This window comes from Rhipicephalus microplus, chromosome 2 (genome assembly GCF_043290135.1).
Source record: "Rhipicephalus microplus isolate Deutch F79 chromosome 2, USDA_Rmic, whole genome shotgun sequence".
In the NCBI taxonomy this organism is placed as follows: Eukaryota; Metazoa; Arthropoda; class Arachnida; order Ixodida; family Ixodidae; genus Rhipicephalus; species Rhipicephalus microplus.
The window spans coordinates 253275514-253301602 of NC_134701.1; the positions used below are offsets into that span (position 1 = coordinate 253275514).

General features: G+C 40.7%; 2 protein-coding genes across 7 annotated transcripts in view; both read right to left on the reverse strand.

Moving 5' to 3' along the window:
- LOC119170120 (uncharacterized) overlaps positions 1 to 3487 on the reverse strand; it is a 57342-nt gene extending 53855 nt beyond the window's left edge. The window contains exons 1-3 of the mRNA XM_037421173.2: positions 3322 to 3487; positions 2987 to 3024; positions 2836 to 2881 (exon numbers count right to left, since the gene is read on the reverse strand). Coding sequence (XP_037277070.2) covers positions 2836 to 2881; positions 2987 to 3024; positions 3322 to 3421 — 184 coding nt within the window. The 5' untranslated portion in view covers positions 3422 to 3487. The remainder of the gene's footprint in view (positions 1 to 2835; positions 2882 to 2986; positions 3025 to 3321) is intronic.
- A 1913-nt stretch (positions 3488 to 5400) lies between these two features.
- The window catches only part of LOC119170119 (C2 domain-containing protein 5), a 68264-nt gene continuing 47575 nt past the window's right edge, over positions 5401 to 26089 (reverse strand). For 4 of the 6 annotated variants that reach the window (XM_075879690.1, XM_075879685.1, XM_037421171.2 and 1 more), the window contains 13 exons: positions 25549 to 25602; positions 23818 to 23892; positions 22940 to 23014; positions 22093 to 22209; positions 19171 to 19287; positions 18358 to 18444; positions 13820 to 13909; positions 12708 to 12789; positions 11819 to 11893; positions 10992 to 11038; positions 10016 to 10141; positions 6905 to 7051; positions 5401 to 5524 (listed from right to left, as the gene is read on the reverse strand). In XM_075879690.1, the coding sequence (XP_075735805.1) occupies positions 5423 to 5524; positions 6905 to 7051; positions 10016 to 10141; positions 10992 to 11038; positions 11819 to 11893; positions 12708 to 12789; positions 13820 to 13909; positions 18358 to 18444; positions 19171 to 19287; positions 22093 to 22209; positions 22940 to 23014; positions 23818 to 23892; positions 25549 to 25602 (1194 nt within the window). In that variant the 3' untranslated portion in view covers positions 5401 to 5422. Of the gene's footprint in view, positions 5525 to 6904; positions 7052 to 8181; positions 8332 to 10015; positions 10142 to 10991; positions 11039 to 11818; positions 11894 to 12707; positions 12790 to 13819; positions 13910 to 18357; positions 18445 to 19170; positions 19288 to 22092; positions 22210 to 22939; positions 23015 to 23817; positions 23893 to 25548; positions 25603 to 26089 lie in introns of those variants that run through there. The other 2 variants (XM_037421172.2, XM_075879707.1) reach the window with 2 other exon arrangements.

Below are 26089 nucleotides of genomic sequence, written 5' to 3' on the forward strand. Positions count from 1 at the left end.
TCACCATATTAGCTTGTTTGATAGCAGCAACAAATAGATTTGGTGTGCAAGGCATACTCCGCGTAAGCACAGGCTGACACATGGACGGTTTTCTACCAACACAACATGGAGCACCTGCTTCTTGTTCTACCCTCACAGTGGCACAGCTTTTGCCAGTTTTATGCATATCCATAAACCGGCACACTATAGCTAAAGTCCTTCGCACTTGGCCTTCATGTTCTTCTAAGGGAAAAATCGGATGTGTTCTTTTGAATGAGACATCAGAAAAAGTTGTTTTTGGTGTCCCGTGAGAAAAGCTAGGGACAACTAGGTCCAATTATATTTTCTGTCAATCGGCTGGCCATAATTATAGGCTTTTCCGGTAACTATCAAGAATTATCCACAAAGAGAACAGAATCTTTCTGTAAACAAATACTTTCATTAAATGAGCTAAGCTACTGGTATTACCTCATAATAACAAAGAGGGTCTCTTGCAAGTTATGTGACAAACTTACCAAGACAGATACTTATCGCACACAAACAAAAACTACAGGAATGTGCCCAATGATCGCTCATTTACTGATTCCCTGCACTTCCTTTCTCAACAACAAAAAAAAAAGCACAGATGGGAGAAAATGAGAGATATGACATATTTTCTAATCTTGCAATGACTTGCTAATTGCATTATTAAGCAAATTTCGAGCATTTATCGATAGGTTCTAGACTTTACAAGCCTTTTATTCTTGCCATTATAGCTGTTTCACATAATATGTGACCACATTTGAAATGACACCACTTCATCAAAACACCTACTGCTCGCACTGCATACCAATGCAAGTTTTGCATTCACAATGTATTTTATCAATGCCATTACCACGAGCATGACGTGTAAAAATTGAAAATTAGATGTGCTGCTGTCTAATCGGGTACTAATCACATCGAATGAAAAAGCCAGAAGCTTTCATTCACTCAAGGTTGACAGGCAATGAATATATTATAAATGCATTGCCCTAGTGTTGAGCAAAGAAGCTATATGTCATATTCATACAAGAGAAAACAATACTGTTGCAATATCCCTCGGCAATCAAACACCTGCACACACAAGTCAGACAATATTTGCTACTCTGAAACGCGTGCACTCAATTTTATATTGCCCTTTGCAAAACAGCAACACTTTAGCAAGAAAATAGGTTTACTCAAAGATTTACAGAAATCTTTCTGAGGGCAAAAATGAGAAATTATTGCACTTTAGCCACAAACTAAGGAGCCTAAGCGTGTGCGACAGTGCAAGCACTCAGGCACACGTAGCTGACAACTACACTCTAGTCCACTCATAACGATACTGTTTATGACAATATATTGGATATAATGACGAACAGCGATGGCAACGTCCGCTTTTGCATGCTTTCTATGATATAATAAGCTGTTCATTACGATGCTCCAGTGCCGCGATATTGTATACAGCGAATCTGGCCACAGCACACAGGAAAAATGGCTCATCGCACCCCCACGATGAAAGGCGTGCTTTGTTTGACAACGTTGTGAGAAGAAAGTATGCGTGAAGAGAAAGCTGTGCCAGGAGAGGCCTGCAAAGCACCTGACGACAAAGGGGTGTCGGAGTTGTGGTTGCCGCTTAACTAAGATGCATTAGGTCTGGATGACTTCGACCGTGCATATGATGCTGTGGAAACGTTTAAGTGCCTCAGTGATGAGGAGATCATTGCGCATAGGCGCGCTGCGCACAGCGCTGAGAGCGACTACTCCAACGAAGTTACTGACTAGCCTAGCAAGGTACCATCTACGAACGAGGCCCAATGGAAGACACAGTCCCTCCAGGCACTTTGTTTTCGCGAAAAACCTCCCGCACAGCTGCGTGGAGCATAACTAGATGCCTTTGAAAAGATGCGCTCCAGCTTCACATGAAGCAATCAAAGCTGACAGATTATGGCTTTTGTACAGATAGGTACATAGTTGCACTGCCTCACTAGCATGTACATAAAGTGCGTTGGTCTATCTTTTGTCTTTTTTTTTTTCTCTGCGCACTAACAACAATTATTGGTTATAACGATAAGATTTTATTGGCACTTGAATACCGTTATAAGTGAACTGCACTATACAATTGTGAGAAAATTCACTCTTAATTCCAAGAGCTTTTTTTTTTCTTTGTAACTTCCATACACTGTTGACATCTAGGCTTCTTGTGCTACTGTGTCATTGGTACTAGAGCGTTTCAAGTGCTACCAATCCATGACGTCTGAAACACAGCAACCTACAGAGCTTAAAAAATTCAAGGTGTTTTCTTTTATTAAAGCTGAATGAGACTTGTTCCTTTTTGCACTAAAAGCCAAGACAGCGGTGGCATATTACCCACCAGCATTGCTGTTTTTAACACCTTGGCCCTGGTGCTTCCAATATGCCCTCAAATCAATTATTAATAATGACAGCAATAAAATGTTTAGAAACAGAACGAATATTGCTTAAGAGCTTTTTGTAAATTTAAATCATGCATGCCAAGTTTTCACCGAGATCGCGACTTTATGTTTATTTTCATTACGTTTGCATTTGTTGCAGAGAATGCTTTATTTCTCCAATGGTCGGATAAGTTCACGCAAAGAAACGCTTGATGGGGAAAAAGTACGTTAGCGATTTTCTTGCATATGTCTCGAAAACATGTGCCGAGTTTTCAGAATATCCCCGTCGGTATAAAAAAAGTTACAACGTAGAGTCACTTCAATTGAACTTATGTCCTTTTTTTTTTCCATGTTAACAAGACGCCGATGATCGCACGCTTTTGTGCAATTATGCTTTTATGCAAAGTACCAGTTGGGTTTCGCTTAGACACAAGAACAACATTACCTTGCTGCAGCGGTATGTGGTCAACTAGCTTTCCAGGTTGAGGAGTCTGTGTGAATGAAATAGAAGGGGGGGGGGGGGGCAAAGTGTCAATCAGAAGAAAATGGCAAGCACTGTAGCACGAGCACACTATCCATCAGGAAAAAGCTCTTACCCTTTGACAGCATCCAACAAATAGCGTCACAAATCCACCTGAAACGTGATGGTTACATCACTTTATACAACTTAACCAAAACAAATGTCGCGATCGCGTTACGGCAAAAGTGGAATCACATCTGTTACCATCTCAAGCGCGTGAAGACGCGAACTGTGCGAGGCAAGTTTGGAAATTGCGCCTTCCAAGAAGCGCCAACGCACAACGACGCGCGAAATCGGCGCAGATCGCACGGTTTGAGGGGCGAACGCGGCGCTGCGTTCGGGCCGATCTAGGTAGGCCTACGGTAGCGATCGCCGATGGCAAAATGCGCCCGCAAGTTACACAAAATTTACCTTTTGGGAGTCCCTCTGGAAACACGAGGTCGGCGACAAACGGCTGCGTCGCGAGGTCGATGAATATCTTGGCTGTCATGTCTCGTGCGTAGATTTGCATTACATTTTACGACATCCAACTGTGATCTCGGCAGTGAACGCCACGAGCGCTGTCACAAGCGAGAAACTGGCGGTTCCGAACAGACCCACTAGTGGCGCTAGTAGTCTCAACTAAACTTTATTGCAGCGCAAAACAAAGCACAATAAGTTATAATTGCTTAACCTCACATGTTACGGCGTTATTATCAATTTGTTACGCTTATTTTACGTTTACAAATGTATTGCTTGAGTTAAAAACAATAAAAAAATAAACCGAAACCGAAACTTTATCAAACAATGTTTTGAGAGCGTTTCTTTGAGGAACTCTGTCACAAAATATGAAAATTGGACACAGATCTAATCAGACATGCTAGTTATAATTGCTTAACCTCACATGTTACGGCGTTATTATCAATTTGTTACGCTTATTTTACGTTTACAAATGTATTGCTTGAGTTAAAAACAATAAAAAAAATAAACCGAAACCGAAACCTTATCAAACAATGTTTTGAGAGCGTTTCTTTGAGGAACTCTGTCACAAAATATGAAAATTGGACACAGATCTAATCAGACATGCTAGTAACAGGCGTTTTTCTGGTTGTATTTAAACGGTGATGTTTCAAAACACGCTCCCGCATGACCTATGACATGTTTAATCAGTTTCTTGCACGAACTTCTCGGTCCAGCGCCTTTGCAGTGCGCTTTTCTCCAACAAAATTTAGCAGTTGTCGTACAGCCATTGCAGTGTACAAAAACGAAGAAAATGCTACGCTATTTGAATAAAAATATATCAGGCACGAGGTGCTGATGAGGGCCAAATGAATTCAGCTATGAATTGTCGCACTGCATCATACAAAGGTATGTTTTCAAGAGAAAAAAAAATTAACCAATATGCCTTGATGCAAATCCTGCAAAGAAAAAAAAACACTACTCTGAATCTGCTTCTTCAGTGTTTAGAGCAAGCTGGCATTTTTACATTGTCCTGAGCATTTCATTCATTGTCACTGGAACATTTATACATGACCTTCAAATCAGTATATCTTAAATATCTTAGGAGAAGGTGCAAAGATTCCTTGCAGTGCACTTACCTGGGCTCGATGGTTTTGCAAATTCTTGCAGGCCGCAGCTGGCCCTTCCGGTGAGACAAAGCATTGCAAGTATGTATGAAGACGGCCTTTATTTTATAGGCAACAGTGCCCGATTCACCCAGGTGGCTTATGGATCACAGCCGCAAGAAGTGTTCTCCATTGAAATGCGACTGCCATGGCGGAAATCGAACACGCGACCTTCGATTCAGCAGCCGAGCACCCTAGCCACTGCTCCACAGAGGTGGACCTGTTGTACTTGTATCATTGCATGAAGCACATCTCAATGAATTAGCATGTACTGTTGTAAGTAACCTTTTCAGCATACAGGCAAAGCCTGTCTTTATTCAACATAACTTCAAGCACTAGGTAGCTATGCAGGACACGTGCAATAAAATATAAAGCAACAAAGGGAGCACACGTGTCCACTTTTGTGATTCCACTGCTCCTTGAAAATTGTTTTAAGGAGGATGATACAATACTGTCAATGGAAGAGCATCAGCATCATCATTTTCAGCAAAATTAAAGCTTCAATGTCAAGTTTTTGAGGCTGAGGCTTCTCTGATGGCAACACCTTGCATGGAAACGCAATGTACAGTAGACAAATTTTCGGACTTATCGTCAAGCTGATCTAGTCGTCCAACAGCTGTAGAGGATGTGCCACGCTGCAGATTCTGCCTAATAACAGCTGTCCGCCCAGCTCTACTTTTGATTAACCTACGTAAGCCTTACAATCAGTCAGCAGGGCATATCTCAGGTGTGGACTAACGTATACACAATGCATTCTCCTTTGCCAGGCATATTTTCAATATCCTCACTGCCAGTGCAACATCCTTTTAATCAGTAAAATAGCATATCGCAGATACAGTTGCTATAAGATGAAAGAGAAAATAGAGACACGCAGTACACAACACAGTTTGGGAGAGCATTTTTTTATTTCAACAAGGTGACAATGTGTTTTCAGTTGTTTCTGCATCAGGTATCTGTGAGTGGTAATGGATCAGCACAGCATCACCTGCAACATTTATTAAGCACTGTCCCTGCAAGAAAAAAAAGGACATCTGTGTCAACACACTACAACTATACTAAGAGACTACTTTCTGTTGCAATGCAGTCAAGGCTACAGAGCCGCACCATACTATTTAAATAGTTTTGTTTGCAGCGCATCTGGAAGTAGTTCAGCAAAAAATAATATGCTACATATAACCTAAGCATTTGAAAGATGTAGAGTTCTCACTTTTGGCTTAAAACTGATAATGCCACAAAACTATTCACCATATAACGTAAAACTCAGCATTTCTTAGATATTGGGGTCTTTTTGTATGCAATGTTCTTTGGTGGCATCACGTAGATTCTCTTCAGAAAAATAAAACATGACCTCCTCCTCGACAGCGTCTTTTTCCTCCGGTAGCTCGCGCTTTAATTGTCGCATAGGATTTTCAAGACGCTTGGAAACCAAAAGCTGTAATAAGTTTATAACAAACGAAGCAAACAGTCAGGAATGTGTATGCCCAGATGAGACCAATGCAACTGAAACGCTTTGTGATTTCCGCATTGTTCACTTAGCCAGCTTACCGGCATAAGCGAATGCTTTGCTGCACAGTTTTAGGTGAAGGTTATGAGTGATATTCTGATTAGAAGCAAATGAAGTGTAGAGAAAGCTCTGCAAATATGCCTGCATGCTCAGTGATTATGGTTCAACATACTCAATCGCAGAGCACATGCGAAAAAATGAACTGTAGCAAATGCATATCTGTCATGTCGAAACTGAAACCGAAAATAATTTATTGGGAACTACTTTGGCACAGTAACACAGACCAGTTAACTGCCACAAAAAGCTGTCCACGAGCGTAAGAAAAAGATAGCAATAGACAACAAAAATTGAAAGCATTCAATTATATAGATATTTCATTTCTAATTTATAAATGTGGCAGGTTGGGCTAGCTCGTAGGTCATGACAATTGTTATAGCACGAATTCAGAATGATGAAAAAAAGACAAGAGAACAAGCGCTAACTTCCAACTGAGCAGAGCGCGAAAACATATAAAGAAGACAAAAACCATGTGACGAAAGATGAGCAATGCAAAGATGATCAAAGCAAAAACTAAAAAACCAAGAAAGAAATTTAAGACAACTATACTAAATATTTAAAAAACCATCACTAGTTGCATGCGCCGATACTTTCAAGAACTTTGATTCCTTCTCAGATAGAGACAAGGAAGGCTTGCTAATCCACAAGTCCTGTTCGGATGCCATCTGGGCAGCCTCAACGATGATTCAGGTGCGATCATCTCTGTGCTTATACAGCCTCTCTATGCTTATACTCAGTCTGAACAGTCTTCTTTTGTCCTTTTCTCGTCGTTCTGAGTTTGCACTATAACAATCTTCATTTCTAAAACTTTTTCAAAAGGGCAACTCACCTGATTCTTGTGTGGATTGTGCAGCAAGACACACTGAGTCATCTGAAAAGCCACGACTGCATTGCCTCCTAATGATGCCACATGAGCTCGCACTATTGCCAAGATTTCAGTCATGAAGCCCTGTACGAATCCATTTAGGCCACCTTCCTGTAAGCAAGAAAAGTAGGTGGGCATTTGCACTGTGAGTGGCCATTCAGAGCCGTAACACTATGGGCCTCACATTACAATCACACCAGCTACTGTCAACGCATTCAGTGAATCATGTTAACAAGAACTCACACATAAGTCAGTGCAATGCGGAGATTCATCCACACTTAGGGTGAACACTGTTCAGTGTGGCCATGTTCCACGAAGCACCAATGCAGCCGGCGTGGCTGCACATTGAACTGAAGCAGTGAAGGTGCTTGCAGGTACTTGGAGTTGTCTGCTACTATGTTAAAACATGACACTATTGCTCTGTTGTGAAATACATGGCACTGAATGCCTGCGTCACTTCGACGTGCATTGATTTGATGCACAGCTGCAACAGCGCCAGTGGCAGCACTGGCGCTCTGCGGAGCGCTGCCACCCTGAATCGTGTTCGTTTTAAGAGTGTACAAGCCTCTACAGTACTCACGGATTAAAACACGAAAACTCAGGGCTAAGTAATGCCCATACTTTCATTTTCTGCATTTATAGTTTGAGTCACATTGGCATAATTTTTATTCAAACACTTAAAACACAGCCGACATTACCCTTGGCAGCAAGATTTACAGTGACGTGACGTGGTTATCATAAGCTATTCGCTCATAGCAGTCATTGCACTATGTACTAAAGAAATGATATGTTTCAATTCACGAGTACTGCACATCTTTCACGCAATCTTACTTCAAGCAGACTGAAGAAATCGAGTCTCACAGTATGCTTTGTGCCAAATCGTTCCAAGCAAGAACAAAAATCATTCATTCATAATTTACTACACTGTTTAAAAGAGAACAGAGGGGACTGTTCTCAATGTATCCCCCTAGTGAGCTTGTCCACTTCAGTGATGCGCATTCAGTTACTCAAAAAAGTGGCGAGCTGCGACGTCATGGTGCTCTTGACTACATCGACACAAACTGAACCCACCAGCACATTCTCAGCATAAAGAGAAAGTCGGTGAAATGTACAGTAGCAGGACATTTAATCGAGCTTCACAAGTTTGAACTTGCATATGAGGTTCAGGTGTTCAAAACGATGTAGGTAGTGCATACCAACCCTTCTGGTACAATAGGCGGGTGGCTGCATTACACCAAATTAAAGGGCTAATGTGATTATGGTTCACACACAACCTCCGAGATGTGCATCCAAAAGCGGATCTCTGAAGACAGCACTTGTCGCAGTGAAACACATTCCTTCCCTCTTAGTCCTGTCTGGAGTTGTGGAAGTTTCGCGATGTTAAAATGAAGCTGCAAAAGAAAAACCGTAAATGTGGGGCATGCTCTTCGCTGAGCTCCAGCCAATCGGTGGAAGCCGAAGTGGACATTCCACAATGTGGTTACATCGAGAATCGTGCCCCACACTTCAAAATTTCATTTTCTGATTAATAAAAGTTCACATTAAACACTTCCAATTCAATGTGTGTCCAAGAAGTATCTTTAAGAGAGTAAAGAGTTGGGAATGATGCATTGTTGGAAAACCAGCACAAACAAAATGGAGACACAAGACGAGGCAGAAAGAGGACGAGCATTGCCCTGTGCATTTCTAGTATTATGTACGACTCCTGTTCATGTTAATTTTCCAAGTTTGTAATTATGTGTAGCATACCGACAAAGGATACAGCAACCACAAGCCCAAGACTGGGCCGTCGAATCACTCTCTAATTTCTATGCAGCCTTATATCATTGTGCAGATGAGATTTTATGTAGCCAAGACATCATTAGCCTCACACTGTTACCATTGTGGCACTGTGCTTCACTGCCTTTAACCTCAATTATATAGAAAAGACCACTTGCTAAATATCACGTAAAGTCAACACATTATTAGGTTCTTCCAATCATTTCTATGATATTTGGCTGAGACCAATTCATTCAGCAAATCCAAATGCAGTATACAGATCTCAGTAGCTATTATGTTTCCAAAACACCTGCATCAGCAATGCTACATAATTATTATACTAAGCCATGAAGACTTCAAAATTGGCAACGGTGGGCTAAAGTTTGTGGATGTACACTTGTTTCCCATTATAATCAGTGACTGATCAAATGACAAGACACAATTACACCACTTCTATTACAATAGGACATGCTGGAATGATTGATGAAAGATAACTCAAGTCACACATCATGAATATCACCTTGAGTGAAGGAAATGATGTCTGGAGCAAGAAAATTTTTTTCATAGCAGAGAAATGAGAGATGTATGCAAAAAAGACTCAAAGAGCAACCAACACAGATATTCTGCAACAAATGAACAACCATAACTTTCAGTTTGAACCAACTTTGTGGCTGAATGTTTGAATAACTCCTGTTTTCTTAAGCCAGATGTTAAACGGCTTACAAAGGGTCTATTCTCTGAGATAGCTTGTGCTGCTGTTTCCTTTTCTGAATGCTAGCACAATTACAGCCTGGCAACGGGAGCCTCTGTCAAGCCACATGGCCTTTAGCTCTTGCTCCCCTTTCTGTAAAAGGAAATAAATAAATAAATAAATAAATAAATAAGGAAAGAAAGAAAGAAAGAAAGAAAGAAAGAAAGAAAGAAAGAAAGAAAGAAAGAAAGAAAGAAATAAGCCCTGTGGGGAGGAGGCACCAAGCCCCTTTCCTATGAGCGCCTTCTATCCCGCCACTTGGCACTACACGCTAATCCTCGTTTCTCTGCCTGTTCCCTCATTCACCTGAAACCACCCTAGCCCCAATTACTCATGCTACAAGGAGGGGACATTAACACGTGCACAGTACAACCGTGGGCAGCTGTAACAGGATCTAGGCTTCAGCACCCTCCAATCATAGAATGACTTATTCAATCCCTACAATTCCTTTACAAAAGCAGTTCATCACCATTTAGACTTAATTTAACAAAGCTTAACCAAGGATGGAGTAATTGAAAGGAATCCTGAACATTGATTTTGAATGTAGAGAAAGGGTAGTTTCGTACCTCTCGTATGCTTGTACCCTCACGAATGAAAAAGAAGTCAAGGTTGCCCAAGTACTTCTCAATCTTTCCCCCTGGCATATGGTCGAGAGATGTCAGGTCAACACCATGCCTTCCGCAACAGAGCTCCTATAAGGAGTGAGAAAATAATCATAACGAAGGGCAAAACTTAATGAACAACACTAACAAAACACACAGAAATGTAGCAGCAGGTGAAAATTTTCCAACACACAAGTGCAAGCACCTATTATAAGCCTATTTTATGTCACCATGCTACCTTCACATTTTATTAGAGTGAATTCACAAAACACTTGCCCCGCCGCCGTGGTCTAGTGGCTAAGGTACTCGGCTGCTGACCCGCAGGTCGCGGGTTCGAATCCCGGCTGCGGCGGCTGCATTTCCGATGGAGGCGGAAATGTTGTAGGCCCGTTTGCTCAGATTTGGGTGCACGTTAAAGAACCCCAGGTGGTCAAAATTTCCGGAGCCCTCCACTACGGCGTCTCTCGTAATCACATGGTGGCTTTGAGACGTTAAACCCCACATATCAACAAAACACTTCATATATTCTGTTCCTGTAGCAGACAATCCAAACATATGAGTGTAGGAAAATAACACTCAACAAATTTCATTCTGGAGTTTTACTTGCCAAAACATGAACACGAGGAACACCCAAGGGGGGCTCCGAGTTCATTTTGACCACATGGAGTTATTTTATGTGAACCTAAACCAAAGCCCACGACCGAATTTGCATATAACATTGTCAATTAAATAAGGTTGCCAGGGTTCGGAACAAAACCCGCACCTTCATGCTCGGCAACACAAGACTATAGCCACAACCGACTTTGCAGGTACTGTGCCCAACTCAAAATGAACACAGATTAGATGAGAGCTCAGAAATAACGGATAAAAAAAGGAAAAAGATCATGCATGCCATACAACATCAACTATCTTAAGAAATATACTGCTGCAAGTAACCCACCTGATATCTTAAATTAGAAAGCCTTCGAAATCTAGGCTGCATCTGACCTGAAAAAGTGAAAAAAAAACTTTTGTTCAAGCAGCACTACAACTACTCAAGGTCTAAACAACAGTCTGCGCAATGAATGAAGCCGCAGAGCACATTTATTTACAACCTACAATGCTATAATCACTCGGGATAACAATTTAGAACGAAGCATGCAAACTTGAGCTTCATTAAGTTTAGAAGATTGGGGGACCCTTACACTTTGCTTAAAAGAATTGAATGCGATAGCGATATTCAGTTCTTAGTGCATACTTCAAACACATAGTGTACGAAATTTTTTCGAACTTGCTATGTACCCACTACGTTAAGGGTGCAATAGCGTCAATGCCTTTTGTAGAGGGTGCCTTCAAACCATGAAGTCATTATCATAATCCCATGTTCTGCCGCCCGATGGCAATGTAAGCTTGTACCACGCATTATCACAAGAATATTTCACATTGTATTGCGAAGCACGTATGCAGTACGCATGTGTTTATAAGTCACAGAAGTTACTTTCATTGCATCTCCAAGCAGAGGAAGTTATTTTCACTGTATTCAAAAGCAGTGGCGTGACTGTGTGGTAGAACACCTGCTTGCCATGCAGACGACCCAGGTTCGATCCCCACTCAGGCCAAGAATATTTCATGTTTTATTTTATTTGCATGTTTTTCGATTTTTCAGTCCTGCAAAAATGATAATTTTCCGTTCACAATCAACGACACCGACGGCGACACTGAAGTTTCTGCAAAATGAGCTCTTTAACGCTATCGTGTTAATAAATTGAACATTACAAAGGTACTTACTAAGAGGTGGTGCCTGGTCTGTGTGTTTTTCCTCATCCATCCTAAATATTAGCTCCTGTTCTACTTCAACAGAGGCTGCAAACATGGAGAAAACACTTTTCAGTCAGCTATTACCCTACGAAGACCAGTCCTTTCATTTAAACATAGGCTCTAGCAACACTCCCTGTTAAACAAACTTAAAGCGAGGCTGTACACTTCTACCCTGCAATAATTTCATCTTCATGGGCCAAATAAACATGCGGGCAATAAACGTGCGGAAAAAAATAACAGCGCCGTGCTGAAACGCCTTGTTCCAAGGGTGCATATTCTAAATTTAATAGCAGTATTCAATGACGCTCTTTGTACAAGCTCATCGTATGTGACAAAGGTGCAATACTATGAACCGTTTCAAGGGAGCAGATTCTAAATTTAACAGGCCCACTGCAGAGTCCACTCTACACAACATTTGCTCCAAACCACACACTTATAAACGTCTTCCGGACAAAGGAGAGATAGTGGAAGATGAGGTCGAGAGTCTGATAGGCGTTGACGATTTGAATGACCCAAACCAATGCGCCATGGCTACAAATTCGTAGAGTCAGATGGTTGTATACAATGAAACATGCATTAGACGGTCTATAAAATCAGGTGCACTTCCTGGCCATCGCTCCCGGTGAACGTCAGACGTCAATCTAACTTTTCTTACAAGTCTAATGTGCCATTCAAGCGACACAGCGATGGGCAATTGTTACAGCTTCAACTGTCCAACCAATTTCACAGAATGGATAAGAGCCATGTTTTATAAATATTCTTACTGCCATTAGGTGGGCACTGCCTTGCAAGAAAACCAGCTTTACAGTCACGAAAAAGGTTGGGGAAAAAGTTGCAGCAACAGTGCATGGACACACACCTGACGTGGGCTTGGACTTGGCAATCATCTGAGCTTCCACAGCACAGTCATCCAAGCTGACAGCAGTCCCAACGACAGCCACCTGAACAAACACACACAACAAAAGCAGACAATCATGTGAGTGATAGTAGCAAGTTCGAGACGGAGGACAAAAGTGGCATACATGAATGGTGCATTGAAACGTACGAACATCATTATTTCATAAACAGGGCTTGAAGCAATGAAGTCACAGCTGAAGAAAGCTGCAGCACAACCTGGTAACAGACCCTGGTGTAAACACTGATGTTAAGGATGCGCAGTACAAAATCGAGCAGTAGTGGCTGCACAATGCACACCTTTCTAAAACTAGAGCAAGATGAACATTGCAAGCTTCAGAGTAACAGCAATTGACATAAAGTTGAGCGAATAGCCACTGATACACCCCAAGTTTTCAGACACACCTAATCTCTGAGCTCTTCCTCAACTACATAGACAACAGGACAATGTCACTTCCCAATTGATGTAAATAACGCATTGCAACAACTCCTTTGGAATTCCAGTGGAGAATTTTATGAGAACCATGTCCACAATGCAGCACCTTCAACTAAAATGCTGAGTACTCAGTTACAACAAAATTTAACTTAAATGTAGACGTGGAGCATTGCCAAAATAGAGAAAAAATATTACAGGGTGGCATTTCAGATGATATATCGAATTTGAAAAGTAAGTACAATCAACTCTCAGTAAATGAATATCTCTTAAACAGAACTACTACTTAAAGAAGTATTGACACTAAATTTACAATTTAGCATGATGGCGGTGAATGACCGCCCATGACCACCCCAATGTAAGCAGGCCACGCTAGCATTTTCACCGTCTTAATATTTCTCATTGTTAGCAATGAAGTGGACAAGTGCACGTTCCTGCCTCGTCCTGAGCACATGCAGCCACCACTGCATGTTTTCAACATGCATGCACATAGCCTCGCCAATAATGGTCAACGACAGTTACTACAAGATACAACTGCAGTCTACTACAGGCCACAAGCCACTCCCTCCCACTTAAGTACTTCTATGCAATTACCATGCACAGGGCAGACATGCAGGCAACGAAATACAAATGACCGATCTTACCTGCAGTTCATCTTGGTCAGGAAGCTCGATATGAAAACTCAAACTTGCTAAGCAACAAGGAACCAATTTACGAAGCTTTACGAAAAGACTCTGAAAAGAAAAGATAAATGCCATGCCACACCAAGAGATAAAAGCAAATACATCAATCTTCTTCCTAACCTTCATCAATTTCAATTTAGCCAAGTCCATGGTCTGTACAGATACACTGCATACAAAAAGCTAGAAAACTACACAAGCGAAAGAAAACAACTAATATTAGTGATAGTCTAGATAAAACTTCTTCCAACTGCTTCCATCAAGCCAAAATTTTTATTGATGGAAATTATTATTATTATTATTATTATTATTATTATTATTATTATTATTATTATTATTATTATTATTATTATTATTATTATTATAGGCAGCAGTTGACAATATTGGCTTACTTTTGACACCACTTAGCACATTTCATAAGAAATGCAGAGAAATGAACAAACATTGGAAGTTTAAATTACTACAGTTGCCACCAGAAATGTAAATTTTCGTATATTGCCTCAAAGTTCTCATATTGGCAAAAGTGTACTCCAGTGAAATTTGAATAATAAAAAAGCCCATCTTCGATTTTTCTTAAAATCTCGTAAATAGACAACCGAAGGCCATCATACAGTGATATGGAAAACATGTTGCATGATTTTGTTTTTAGCGACAATATTCGTGGTACAAATCAGAGCTTTTTGAGAATGCGCTGATAAGTTGAGAAATCGAGAAATCGGAACGGAAAAGTGGCAATGAGCTTCAAACGCGAGTAAACGTGACCGCATTTGGTGAAGAAAGGCTGTTTTAGCAGATAGGAGTAACTATTTTGAACACGATATTCTACAGTATCTGAATTCACTCTTATACGTAGAGCACTGAGACTTCTAATATGTGGTGCCTCTCCATTACTGACACACAGATGGAGCTGCTGTGACGGCCATGTGTTTGCAACACGTTGGGTAAGAGAATTGAATGTTGAATGAGTTCATAAACGATTCATAACAAATTTTTATCATTTGGGGCACGAAGACTGCCGCATTAGACTGAAGAACACGCTTTAGGGCAAGTTGTCATCCGTCGTCTGCTCTACAGATGAATTGCTGTGCGCCGCATCTCGGAGGCAATGCTTTAGATCATATGGCTAAAAGTAGGGACAAAGATTACGCCTCCGGTAATTTTATCGACAAAAACATTGTGAAATTCATTTTAACGTACTATACTTCAGTTTTGCATTTGCACTGCGGATACTTGCGCACGCTGTTTTACGTCTGCTCTCATTAAAGGTGAGAGACATAGAAACAGACGACAGATAGATCACTTTCGTGCTGCTGGTTTCACGCATAGTTGCATTGCCAGTAATTTGAGCCTCAAGGAACGTGGCGATGGCTGACCACTTCAGCTGGGATAGAGTTTTTTGTTCAGATTACCTCATGTTGCATAAAAAAATACCTTATCAAAGAAACTTCCGCAAGGTCGAAGACATCGGCCTGTTTGCCCTCCAGAAGTTTTTGCCGAAAGCTGCCCGCCATGCACTTAACAACGACCACGTCTGCCAGAACTGCTTCAGACACCTCATAGATATGCTGTCTTCGTCTAATGGCGTCTCAGCTGAAACAGCTGATGAGTTTTTGCCGGAAGAAGAAAAAGGCAGAAGTCAAAAGCAATGCGTAAACACGCCTGAAGCATTGTCACATATGCGACTGGAGAAGCTGCATGCGCAAAATAGCAAAGTTCATGCAGAGCCAAGACAACTTAGCAGCAATTCTACAGTAACCGTGAAATGCCACCGTAACGTGTGCAACCGCCACTTTCAACCATCAGATCTGAAATGCAGTGTGTGTGCCCACTGGTTCAAGAACTTCAAGCAAGCCTATGAAGCGTGTTCTTCGTATCAAGAGTGCATGCGTTTGTTGACACTGTTGCTGAGCGATATAGAGCGCCGAAAACTCCAAGCGCTTATACCAAACTTGTCAGCTTACATGATATACAGATCCCGACGCTGGCGCGCAAAACTTGGGGTATGGTTAGCACCAAATGCGGTAAAAAGGACACGGCCGAACCCAATGGACGTGCAGGCAGCTATAGCTTACTACTCCAAAGATGAGTATAGGTGCTCTCGGCAGAGTCCCAACAAAAAAGATGTAGTATCTGTTATCATTGACGGAAAAAGGAGCTTGTTTTGAAAAGGTTTATGACCCGTTCGGTGCGAAAGGCTTACCGTCTCTTTAGAGAAGCTAATCCGAACACGTCTATTGGGCTCTCAAAGTTTTATTCACTGAGGCCGAAGTGGGTTCTTCTTGCACCACACGAAGAAGTGTGCCTTCGTATATACTGTGCTAATGCCACGAAGTGTGTTTCTGCCCTACAAAACGTCACCGATGGTGCCTACATGGCGGACTTCTTGAAAGAACTATGTCTTTGCAGCTCCCCTACAAGTGATTGTTTTTTAGGCCATTGTGACTATTGTGCTAAGGAGGACGCTCTTACAGCCACTTGTTTAGGAATCGCTGAATATATTGAGGTAGCCTATGCAGTATGGGAAAATGGCGATCTAGTAAAAAAAACAGCCCAGGCAAGTGATTTTCTGCGAGAGCTAAGTCTATGGTTCGTGTAGTGGATTACCTATGATTACATAAGATACATTCAAGAATCAGCAATATGCCAAGCAAAAGAGAACCAATAAAAAGAACCTTGCATTTTTCACTTTGATTTCACCGAAAATTGGACAGCCATTTTACTGAATGAGGTACAGTCGTATCACTGGCACAAAAGACAGGTGTCTATATTCACGTGTGTCGTCACAAGGAAGCAATCAATTCAAAGTTTTGCCGTCATCAGTGATGGCACATGCCATGATGCTTCACATGCCTGTTTTGCTCTACAAATAATCCACAACTATATGAAGGAACAACTTAAACCTGACACGCATGTTACTTATGTTTATAATGGTGCATGCAGTCACTTCAAAAACAAGTACCAGTTTCTCGAGTTAAGTCAGAAAGATCATATATCAACAAAGTGAATTTTTTCGGCCACAGGACATGGCAAGAACTCTTTGTGATGGCGTTGGTGGCCTACTAAAGCATCAGGCTACGTTCTACAACAATTATGTCAGCATCCCAAATGGTGGCGCAAATGAGCGCGAAGCTCAAGAATGTCAAACTGCTGTGTGCAAATGCAGACGAGCTAGAAACATTCCCTCAGTTTAAGAAGAGCCAGTGGAAATCGTTGCCACGTGTTCCAGGCATACGTTCTTGGCATGTTTGGCTAAGCACATCTGAGGGCACTGATCATGGTCGTGTTTTGTTAGCGTCACGTACTGCTAAATGTGATCTGCAAAAGATGCAGCCATTTTGAGCGCATCTCTTGTTTCACGCAGTCACCACCAAAATACCAGTGAGGGTTCTTCAAGCCCATATGCTTTTTCTAGCAAGACCCAACACTTGCGTTGGAACATTTTCACGTTTGAGTTTATATGCAAATATAGACAGAGGTTTTGCAACTGAGTTACAGTGCCAAAGATTTCCTCCATTAGAGTTGTGTTATCAGGAGCATAAATGCGCCTTTATGGGTACGTATTTGTCACAGTGCTAAAACAGCCTTTCTTCACCAAATGCGGTCCCGTTTACTCGCGTTTGAAGCTCATTGCCCCTTTTCCGTTCCGATTTCTCGATTTCTCAACTTATCAGCGCATTCTCGAAAAGCTCTGATTTGAACCACGAATATTGTCGCTAAAAACAAAATAATGCAACATGTTTTTCTATATTACTGTATGATGGCCTTCGATTGTCTATTTACGAGATTTTAAGAAAAATCGAAGATGGGTTTTTTTTATTATTCAAATTTCAGTGGAGTACACTTTTGCCAATATGAGAACTTTGAGGCAATATATAAAAATTTACATTTGCCCTACGGCAGCAATAATTTATGTACAACACACTATATTCTTAAAACGTGTCAAGTTTGAAAACGCTGCTTGCATTAATTTTGGAGAAAAAAAAAGAGGAATACGTAAATTATTTAAAATGGTCGCAAAATTAGACATTTTTAAAAGCTATTTTCTACAAACTTGAAACCATATTAATTCATTCTTCATTAGACATGCATTCCAGGTAAAAAATATCTTCCTTGAAACAAAAATATTTGTCTTTTTATAGCATCTGCAATTTTCGAAAATGACAGGTGACGAAATTGGTGCCTCCGTGTTGGTGAAGTTTGATATTTTTTTCTCGTAAGTTATGCCGTTAATCATAAAATGAAGTTGACTTTCGGGCTACGTGGTGAGAGGTGCAAGAAATATAAAATACTCAATGAAATCTAAAATATCAACTTTTGGACCCACGTCGATCTCTCGTGGAATCACCCTATAGCAAGCGAGCCTCCTGATAAAGTCAAAAAAAAAAAAACTAGGGTCTCACATATTATGCTAGCAGGCATGGTTAAGATTAAGTGCTGTATCCTAAAATTGGCACAATACATGAAAAACAATGAAAATCCTCATTTCAACAAGGCATCCTTACTTGAATAATATGGTCGAAGTGTTGGGACAGTATTCGACTTGGATGAATACCGGGAAACAGCTTAGCTCGGTACGTTTGCATAAAGAGCTACGTACAGAGAGAAGAAAAAGAAGGTTACAATGCTCTAAGTTTGTAAAATTTAAAATTATAATTATGTCACAATAAAGGAAAAATCATAAACTAGTGAGATAAAAATAGCTACATGAATTACACACTGTCAATAATAAAAAAAGATAAACATATTTATACCAAATAAATTGTTAATTAGTTTGCGGGTTTTGACATTTCAAAGCGACTCAGGCTGCGAACGATGCCATAGTGGAGGATTCCAGATAATTCCGACTTCAGTGTTGCTTCCCACGTACTGACATCACAAAATACATGGTCCTCTAGCATTATGCCTTCAGTTAAATTCGACCCCTGCAGCCAGAATCGAATCTGCATTTTCAGGGTCAGCAGCCTAGCTAGCACGGTCCCCACTAAGCCTCCGTGATGGCTTGATAAATGTTTTCAAGTGCTAAAAAAATGAAATTTTACTGAACAAAAATTCAGTACAAAGTCAATGTCTGCAATAAGATGATAGAGTCATTAACATCTGCTCATCTTCAAAGTACTTTGCATTCAGCAATGTATCAGTCGCACAAGTCATCCCTGACACAGCAGTTCTTCTCCAGCAACAAGAAAAAATAAGTTGTGATCAGACTGAAATTTTAAGGCATCGTTATCAATTCTTGTTGCAGTACAAGAAAAATACTGCAAATTTAAAGGTTCATCTTTATGGTAACAGGTTTACAAGTACATAGAAAAGCTTACTTGAAGGTTGCAGTTGAAGCCATCCATGCCAGGCATGGCCTCCGTGTTGCACATGGCAAATCCGTCAGGCATGTGCGGCTCTCTCAGAATGTTCACAGCACCCTCAGAATCATCCAGCTGCATATGCATAAGAGGCAGAGACTGTTCTAGAAAGTCAGAACTACTGAGACTATCGGACCAGAGAGTAAACGAACTGGGCATTCTAACTGAGAAGCTGTTCAGTGCAATGAAACATTCAGTGCAATGAAACGTACAGTGCCTGAAATTAGGAGCAATGCACAATTCTATAAGGGCCCCACAAGACTTTTTAACACTATGAGAAAATGCTGCCGATTGGTGGTTGGTGCTCCCATGAGCATGTGATGTGAGCCAAATGTTATAGTGCAGCATGTGACAGGAAAAATGCAACTGAATTTCGAAGTCGGCCAGAAATCACCTGCTCGTCTTTTAACAGATAATGTCAAGCACCCAAATCGACTGTATTACATATACCGCAAGACATATCCATCGACTCATTTGAAAATTGTGACCCGCATTTTTACCAAGGCTACCGCAGCACAGTCAAGTGAGATGCTTGCGAGGGTTATGCATCGGCTGTGCGCACATTCAAAAAAAAAAAAAAAAAAAAGTGGCCCCTTTAATCTCTCCCCAATAGGGAAGGATTGGAAATTTACAGATTAAATGTTAAATATGCAATCAAATAGGTCACATAAGCCACCACATAGGGGTAAAATTTCGAAACCTCAACTGCTGTAGACGGTCTTGGTACCCATATCTACTTAAACAGTAATAGTACTGATAAAGCTGTAGCTTTCAGCATGCTCACTGGGATGAAGAGAGGAAGCTCTTAGAGCACGATACAAATTCCTCTAACTACACTCATACTAAACAGATTTTTTAAATGTTCGTGGTGGTAGATAAGCGAGGCAGTAAACTCTGACAATGAGCTCATTTTCCGGCTACTTGATTAAGTGTTGCAGGGCCTCTTTAATGCAGTGGGGTAGTTGAGATGAGAATAAGCAAAAGGTAATTTGGGTCATAAGCTTTGATTCGTAGAGTAGCACATTTTTACGGTGCTTCATTCCTCACTCAATGTTTTCTCTACAACACTGCCCTGCCATCAAACTCGTTCAGAGTTTCTGAAAATAAAAATTGCAAAAATAGTATATGCTGACCAGTTCTCAAAATTTCTAAGTTAAGCATGAAAATCTCCGTCATGAAACAGTAGTGCTCAAACACTAACTGCCATTGCAATGACCTCTTTATAATGCTGTGTGCAGAAATTATTGGTCTCACTATGATAATTCAAGTCTTTTGCATTGTTAGCTTGGTGATGTGGAAGTCGCGGATAATGTGTCAAATACTTAAATTGCTGTGAATGAGTCTTCATTATGTCACGTGCATTTAGTGCCTTATCTTTATGTACAGTAAAAGCTTATTAATTCAAACTCAGTTAATTTGCACACAGAGTTAATAAATGCTGATACCGTGGCCCTGAAACAGCCCTCTGTATATCTAAGGGGGTAATTCCCAATAAACCACAACATTTTATTAAAACTGGAAGCCCCTGGTATTCATTGCTCCTCGCAGAAGTCAGCCAAGATTGATCACAATGTGTTGCAAAACCAAACCACATTTACTAGAAAATGTAAAACAAGGAAACCGCAGAAGTTTTTGCAGAAAAAAATTCAGACCCTGCGCTGAAACTCTTGGACAAACTGCGAATGATGTTCATGGAGCCACGAAAGAAGAAACACAAGCAAGAGAAAATGACTAATTACTTATAATTTTGACTGTATTAACTATGCCATGTAAATAAACATGTCTTGGTACTTAATATCAGCATATAATATTTCATTGCATGGCTCACCGCTAACACCAATGCATGTCGGTGCTTGTTTCTAGCATATCACTGACTGATCAATTGATTTTGTTTGCAGTTAGAGCTCCATGCAGTTAACTCACACAATCACCCGCCACAAATATGTAGGAAAGCCATGTTCATGATAAAGAGTCAAGAGGTGGCTTCTTTGGCTTCTGCCCACAGAATGTGGTACAGTGTCCATTCATTCTAGCACGCATCTGCTACTTTTAACTCCGTTCAATTTGAACAATCTTATAATCCCCTTCGAGTTCGAATTGACTGGCTTTTACTCTATTCGTGCTCCACCTCAAAAAATTGTTAGCAACACTCGGCACAGACACCGCTGCGATATTTGAGAAGCTTCGCGCTTGTTTGAGATCATTCTGGTTTTAAAACTATGCACAGTACACAAATAGTCAAGTCTATTCAAGAGCTTAGGCAAGCACCAGCAACATTGCTGCACTGGAAGGCTTGATGACTGACGTATAAAAGATGACCCGTTCCACCGATGATCAGATTACCGACAGCTTGACGCCACTGCTTGCACCTATCAGTGTACGGCATGCATTGCTTTTACTTTAGGTTTTCATTTCCTGGGCATGAGCCTGCTTTTATAAAAAAGTTTCGTCTGCTACCTTATTCAACGTCATGACCACGTGACCAGCTGTTCATAAATATTTGATATGCCTTATGTATAGCTGTTTCTGTGCTAAACCAATACCAGTTCTAAGTATTTAGCAATAATTTTTACTTTTGGGGAAAATTAGTTCGTGTGATCGCAAAGAACAGCCCTGGGTTTACGGTGCGCGAGCAGCGAGAGAGGGAGGTAGAGAAAGACGAGGCAGAATAAGACCAGACGGCCCAACATACGGATGTTGTCTCGTCTCTTCATTACATTTGCTTCATGATCACACACAGTAGCCGTAACAATGGGGTATCACAAGAATGCCTGACACATCAATAATTCTTCGACGAAACGTAAGTTGTCAACAAGGTGAGACCGCAAGAAAGAAAGCCAAGGCAAAAGAATGTCATATATGAACAGGAAGGCCACATACCTCAACAATGCAGGCATCATACTTTCCTGGGTGGCTTTTGTCAACGGTGACCCGCTCGTCATCGCTGGTGTCAGAGTCACCAGTGAATTTTCCATTCTGCTTCGATGTTGTTTGATCCTACGGAAATTTTCAATGAATAAACAGGCATGAACGTACAAACACAGGCACTCTCCGGAACACTGCAGAGTAAAATCATTACAAATATGCATTTATTGGTACACATCTCTTCTAACAGAAATGTTAAATAAAGAAAACTGACAACCACCCCATTTGCAGCACGAAGCCACAAGGAAATCTATCTATATATAAGAGTTCTAGTGGCTTCACGCTACAAGTGGGAAGTTGTCAATTTCCCTTTTTTTAACCCTTCCGCCACATTGCACGATTTCATAGCACCGATCTGCAGAAATGTTCAGGAAATGATTTGATCACATAAGCACCGTGCAGAGGTACAATTTCTCAACCATTAATTGCTTTAAAAAATTTCAAGAGCACACATCTACTTCAACAGTAACATTAAAAAAAAAAAAAACAAGGATTAGCCAAGTCTCTCATAAACACTTCTTTTTATCATCAAACACTCGAAGTCTCTCCAAAGAAGTGGTTGACTGCACACGATAACATGCTGATGTCGTTGTATGAGTAACTAAACCCTTATGGTATGGCATTAAGTTACGCAGTCACAATGCTTTTGGCTGAATTAACATTCAAACCACCGCATCTTAAAGTTCAAAAAATGACTAACAATGTTGTGCTACAATTCTTTCATACACACACACAGTGATAAGCCATTTGTGAGATGGGTTAATGATAGAGCAGGTATGCCTGGCAGAGAATTATGACATACCTGACGACGACTAAGTAGCTTTGGAATGGGTAAAGAAGGCAGTGGTATTGCTGTGAGGTAAGCACCAGTTCCAGTCTGAAAGATGGACATAGCGTTTATCCTTAAAGCACAGCGTGAGGGTCACATGCATGACTCGCACGCATAAAGGTATAGTCAGCAACATGCAGGTACTGATTGATATGTGGGGTTTAACATCCCAAAACCACCATATGATTATGAGAGACGCCAACATGCAGGTATAAACAGTATTTCAAGCTTGTAAAGGCACCTTACACACTACGATGATTATAATATTAAGCCAGCCATAAACAAAAATAGTAAAAAAAATAATAAAGAGAAAAAAATGCTGCCTTTCCTACTATAGCTTATAAACTGCATTATCTATCCTGCTTTTGTGCCTGCTCAAATGGATTGTCTTCTATTAAGGTACATACCATAATTGTGCCAACCTATATAAGTAGCACAGTGAACGATGACTCACAAAAAAAATGAAACCTTAATTTCTCAAGAAAATACCGCTCCACTACTACACTCTCACTACGCTGCCTGCACAGGTTTTGCGAGCAAGTTGTGTTTCAAACTTTTGAATAATAATAAATACTAAAAATATATGCATGTTGCAAGATACCAGAATAAACCTGTATTAGGCTATGAAACCAAAGGAAGTCATACTAGTGAGGTTAAAGCTACCATCCCACTAAACTCTTTCATTGACGTTCGTTATGTTGACACATTACAAGAACAGTAACACAACTTATTCCCTTACACAACACATAGTGATGAGAGAGCATTAAAATGAACAGCTTTTGTCTTATCAGTTGCATCAGTATAGGACATGCACAGCACAACATGCAAGCAGGGTAAGCCACTATACTCACGGCTATTCCAGCTATAAGGCGCTCTCCAATGGCAACTTGCACTTTCAAGCCGAAGATGCCATTAAGGTTCTTGAGCTGCCAGAGATCAGATTGCTATTAGAATGACCATTAGATCATGAAGTGCAACTAAAGTAGCAAAGATAAAGTAAATCATAACATTCCCTGAAAAAACATGTGGCTTGTTTGCACTACTGCAGGGGCAAAGTGAATATATAACACGTTACAAGTGTGTACGCCTTGTCAGAACACTGCTTTTTGATGCCCTCTGTAGCCTTATACTTACCTTATAATATGTCTGCACTATCAACTACATCCCCGGCAGGGTCGTCAGTACACGACATGTTTGTTCATGCCGAGAAATGCCGCCCATAACCAATCCCCTATGCCCATATTACTCGATAAGATGCTATACCTACTACAAACATTTAAGGTATCCCGTAATGAAGTTTTTGGCCATGTAAAAAGCACTCAATGTTTTGATACAAAACAGTATCACTGGAAACAGTCTTTGTTTGAAAAACAAATGCACATACCACAATCTCTTCAAAAGCATGCGCTTTTGAAGCTCAATTACAAAAAAGCATCATTTCGCCTTTCACGGGTTGGCGCTTTAACCCCTCTCCTGCAATCCCATATCATAAGGGTCTCTAGCTCACTTCAGCCACCAGGCCACAGTCACACAGCTTAGTCCCTCACGGGCCATCTTAGTGCAGAACGTAAAAGCAGGTGGAGGGGAGGGAGAGTATTCATACGTACAAATTGTTGGCAAACGTTGCCATTTCAAAGGCGACTTTCCCATAACTCATAAATGGATGATCTCTGAAGGACATTTGGTGCCATGATTCCAACAGCACGCTTATGCAAATCTCCAAAATGACTGTATTCGGACGCTGATTCTGAAATATAGTTCTTGTTATATGGTTATAACCCATCAGACCACATGGTGATCCCATGGAGTAGCTCACAAAAACAATGTTTTAGACCAATAATGCTGGCGTAGCTCACAAGAATACTTATCAAAGTAAAGTACTAATACAAAAAAACGTGGGACGAAGACAGGCATGAGCGGGCCACATGTTTGAGACCCCTGCCATATCTTGTCAAAATTTCAACTCCCCCCACACTGACAGAAGTACTGGGTATGCTACTGGTATAAAGGCATTCATTTATACTTTGAAAGGTTTATATTCGGTATCAAAGCTCAATGGTTGTCTAGCCTTCCACAAGACTGGTGCACTTCGCCCGCAAGATCATGCGGTAAGCCCAATAGTTAGCAAGTAGCATGTTCTTGGAACTGCAGCAACTAGAATGTGTGTGTGTGTGTGTGTGTGTGTGTGTGTGTGTGTGTGTGTGTGTGTGTGTGTGTGCGCGCGCGTGCGTGCGTGCATGCGTGCATGCGTGCATGCGTGTGTGTGTGTGTGCGTGTGTGTGTGTGTGTGTGTGTGTGTGTGTGTGTGTGTGTGTGTGTGTGTGTGTGTGTGTGTGTGTGTGTGTGTGTGTGTGTGTGTGTGTGTGTGTGCGCGCGCATGCATGTGTGTATCTGTGCATGCACCCAAACAATGAATTATGAAGCTGTACAGATAACTGCAGATGTGAGTTACCCGAAATTATTGCCTTCGAAATCATTCACTCTAACAAAGCCTTTTTAAGGCTCGAACAGTTGAACAGCAAGTACAGAAAAGGTTTAACAATACATAATACAAGCGCTAATAATTGTGAGGCAATGCTTACCTTAAGCTTAGTCTGTATTTGACGATGCAATTCAATCTCAAGGAATGGAAGACTCTGCAAAGCAGAAAAATAAAGGATCAATGAGATTTAAATTTTAATCACACTTGCCATATAGTCTATGTTTAAAAATCAGTTAAAGCCCTGAACATAAAACGAGTTTATTTTTTCTAATGTATATGAGCTCTTACAGGTAGTGTGCACATCACCTCATAAAAGCTTAACTATAGCATAGCACCTTGTATAGCACTTAGATAATAGCTCAAGTTCATTAACTCTACACAGAATATCAATTACTTCATTTAGACTGTACTCCACCAGTCACAACTTTCTTTCATTTGAAAATTTGTGTAAGGCCTATGCAGGTTCTATTTTCTTATACTACTTGAATTACAAATTTAAAAAGCTACAGGTATATAAAAATAAGTAATATCATGCCATGAACCCAAATGCTCATGTTTTTGGAAGCATGGACATTGATCTGTTAGAAAAAAAATATTACTGTGGGTACATTCTTATTTGTTCTCCACTAGATTCATACACA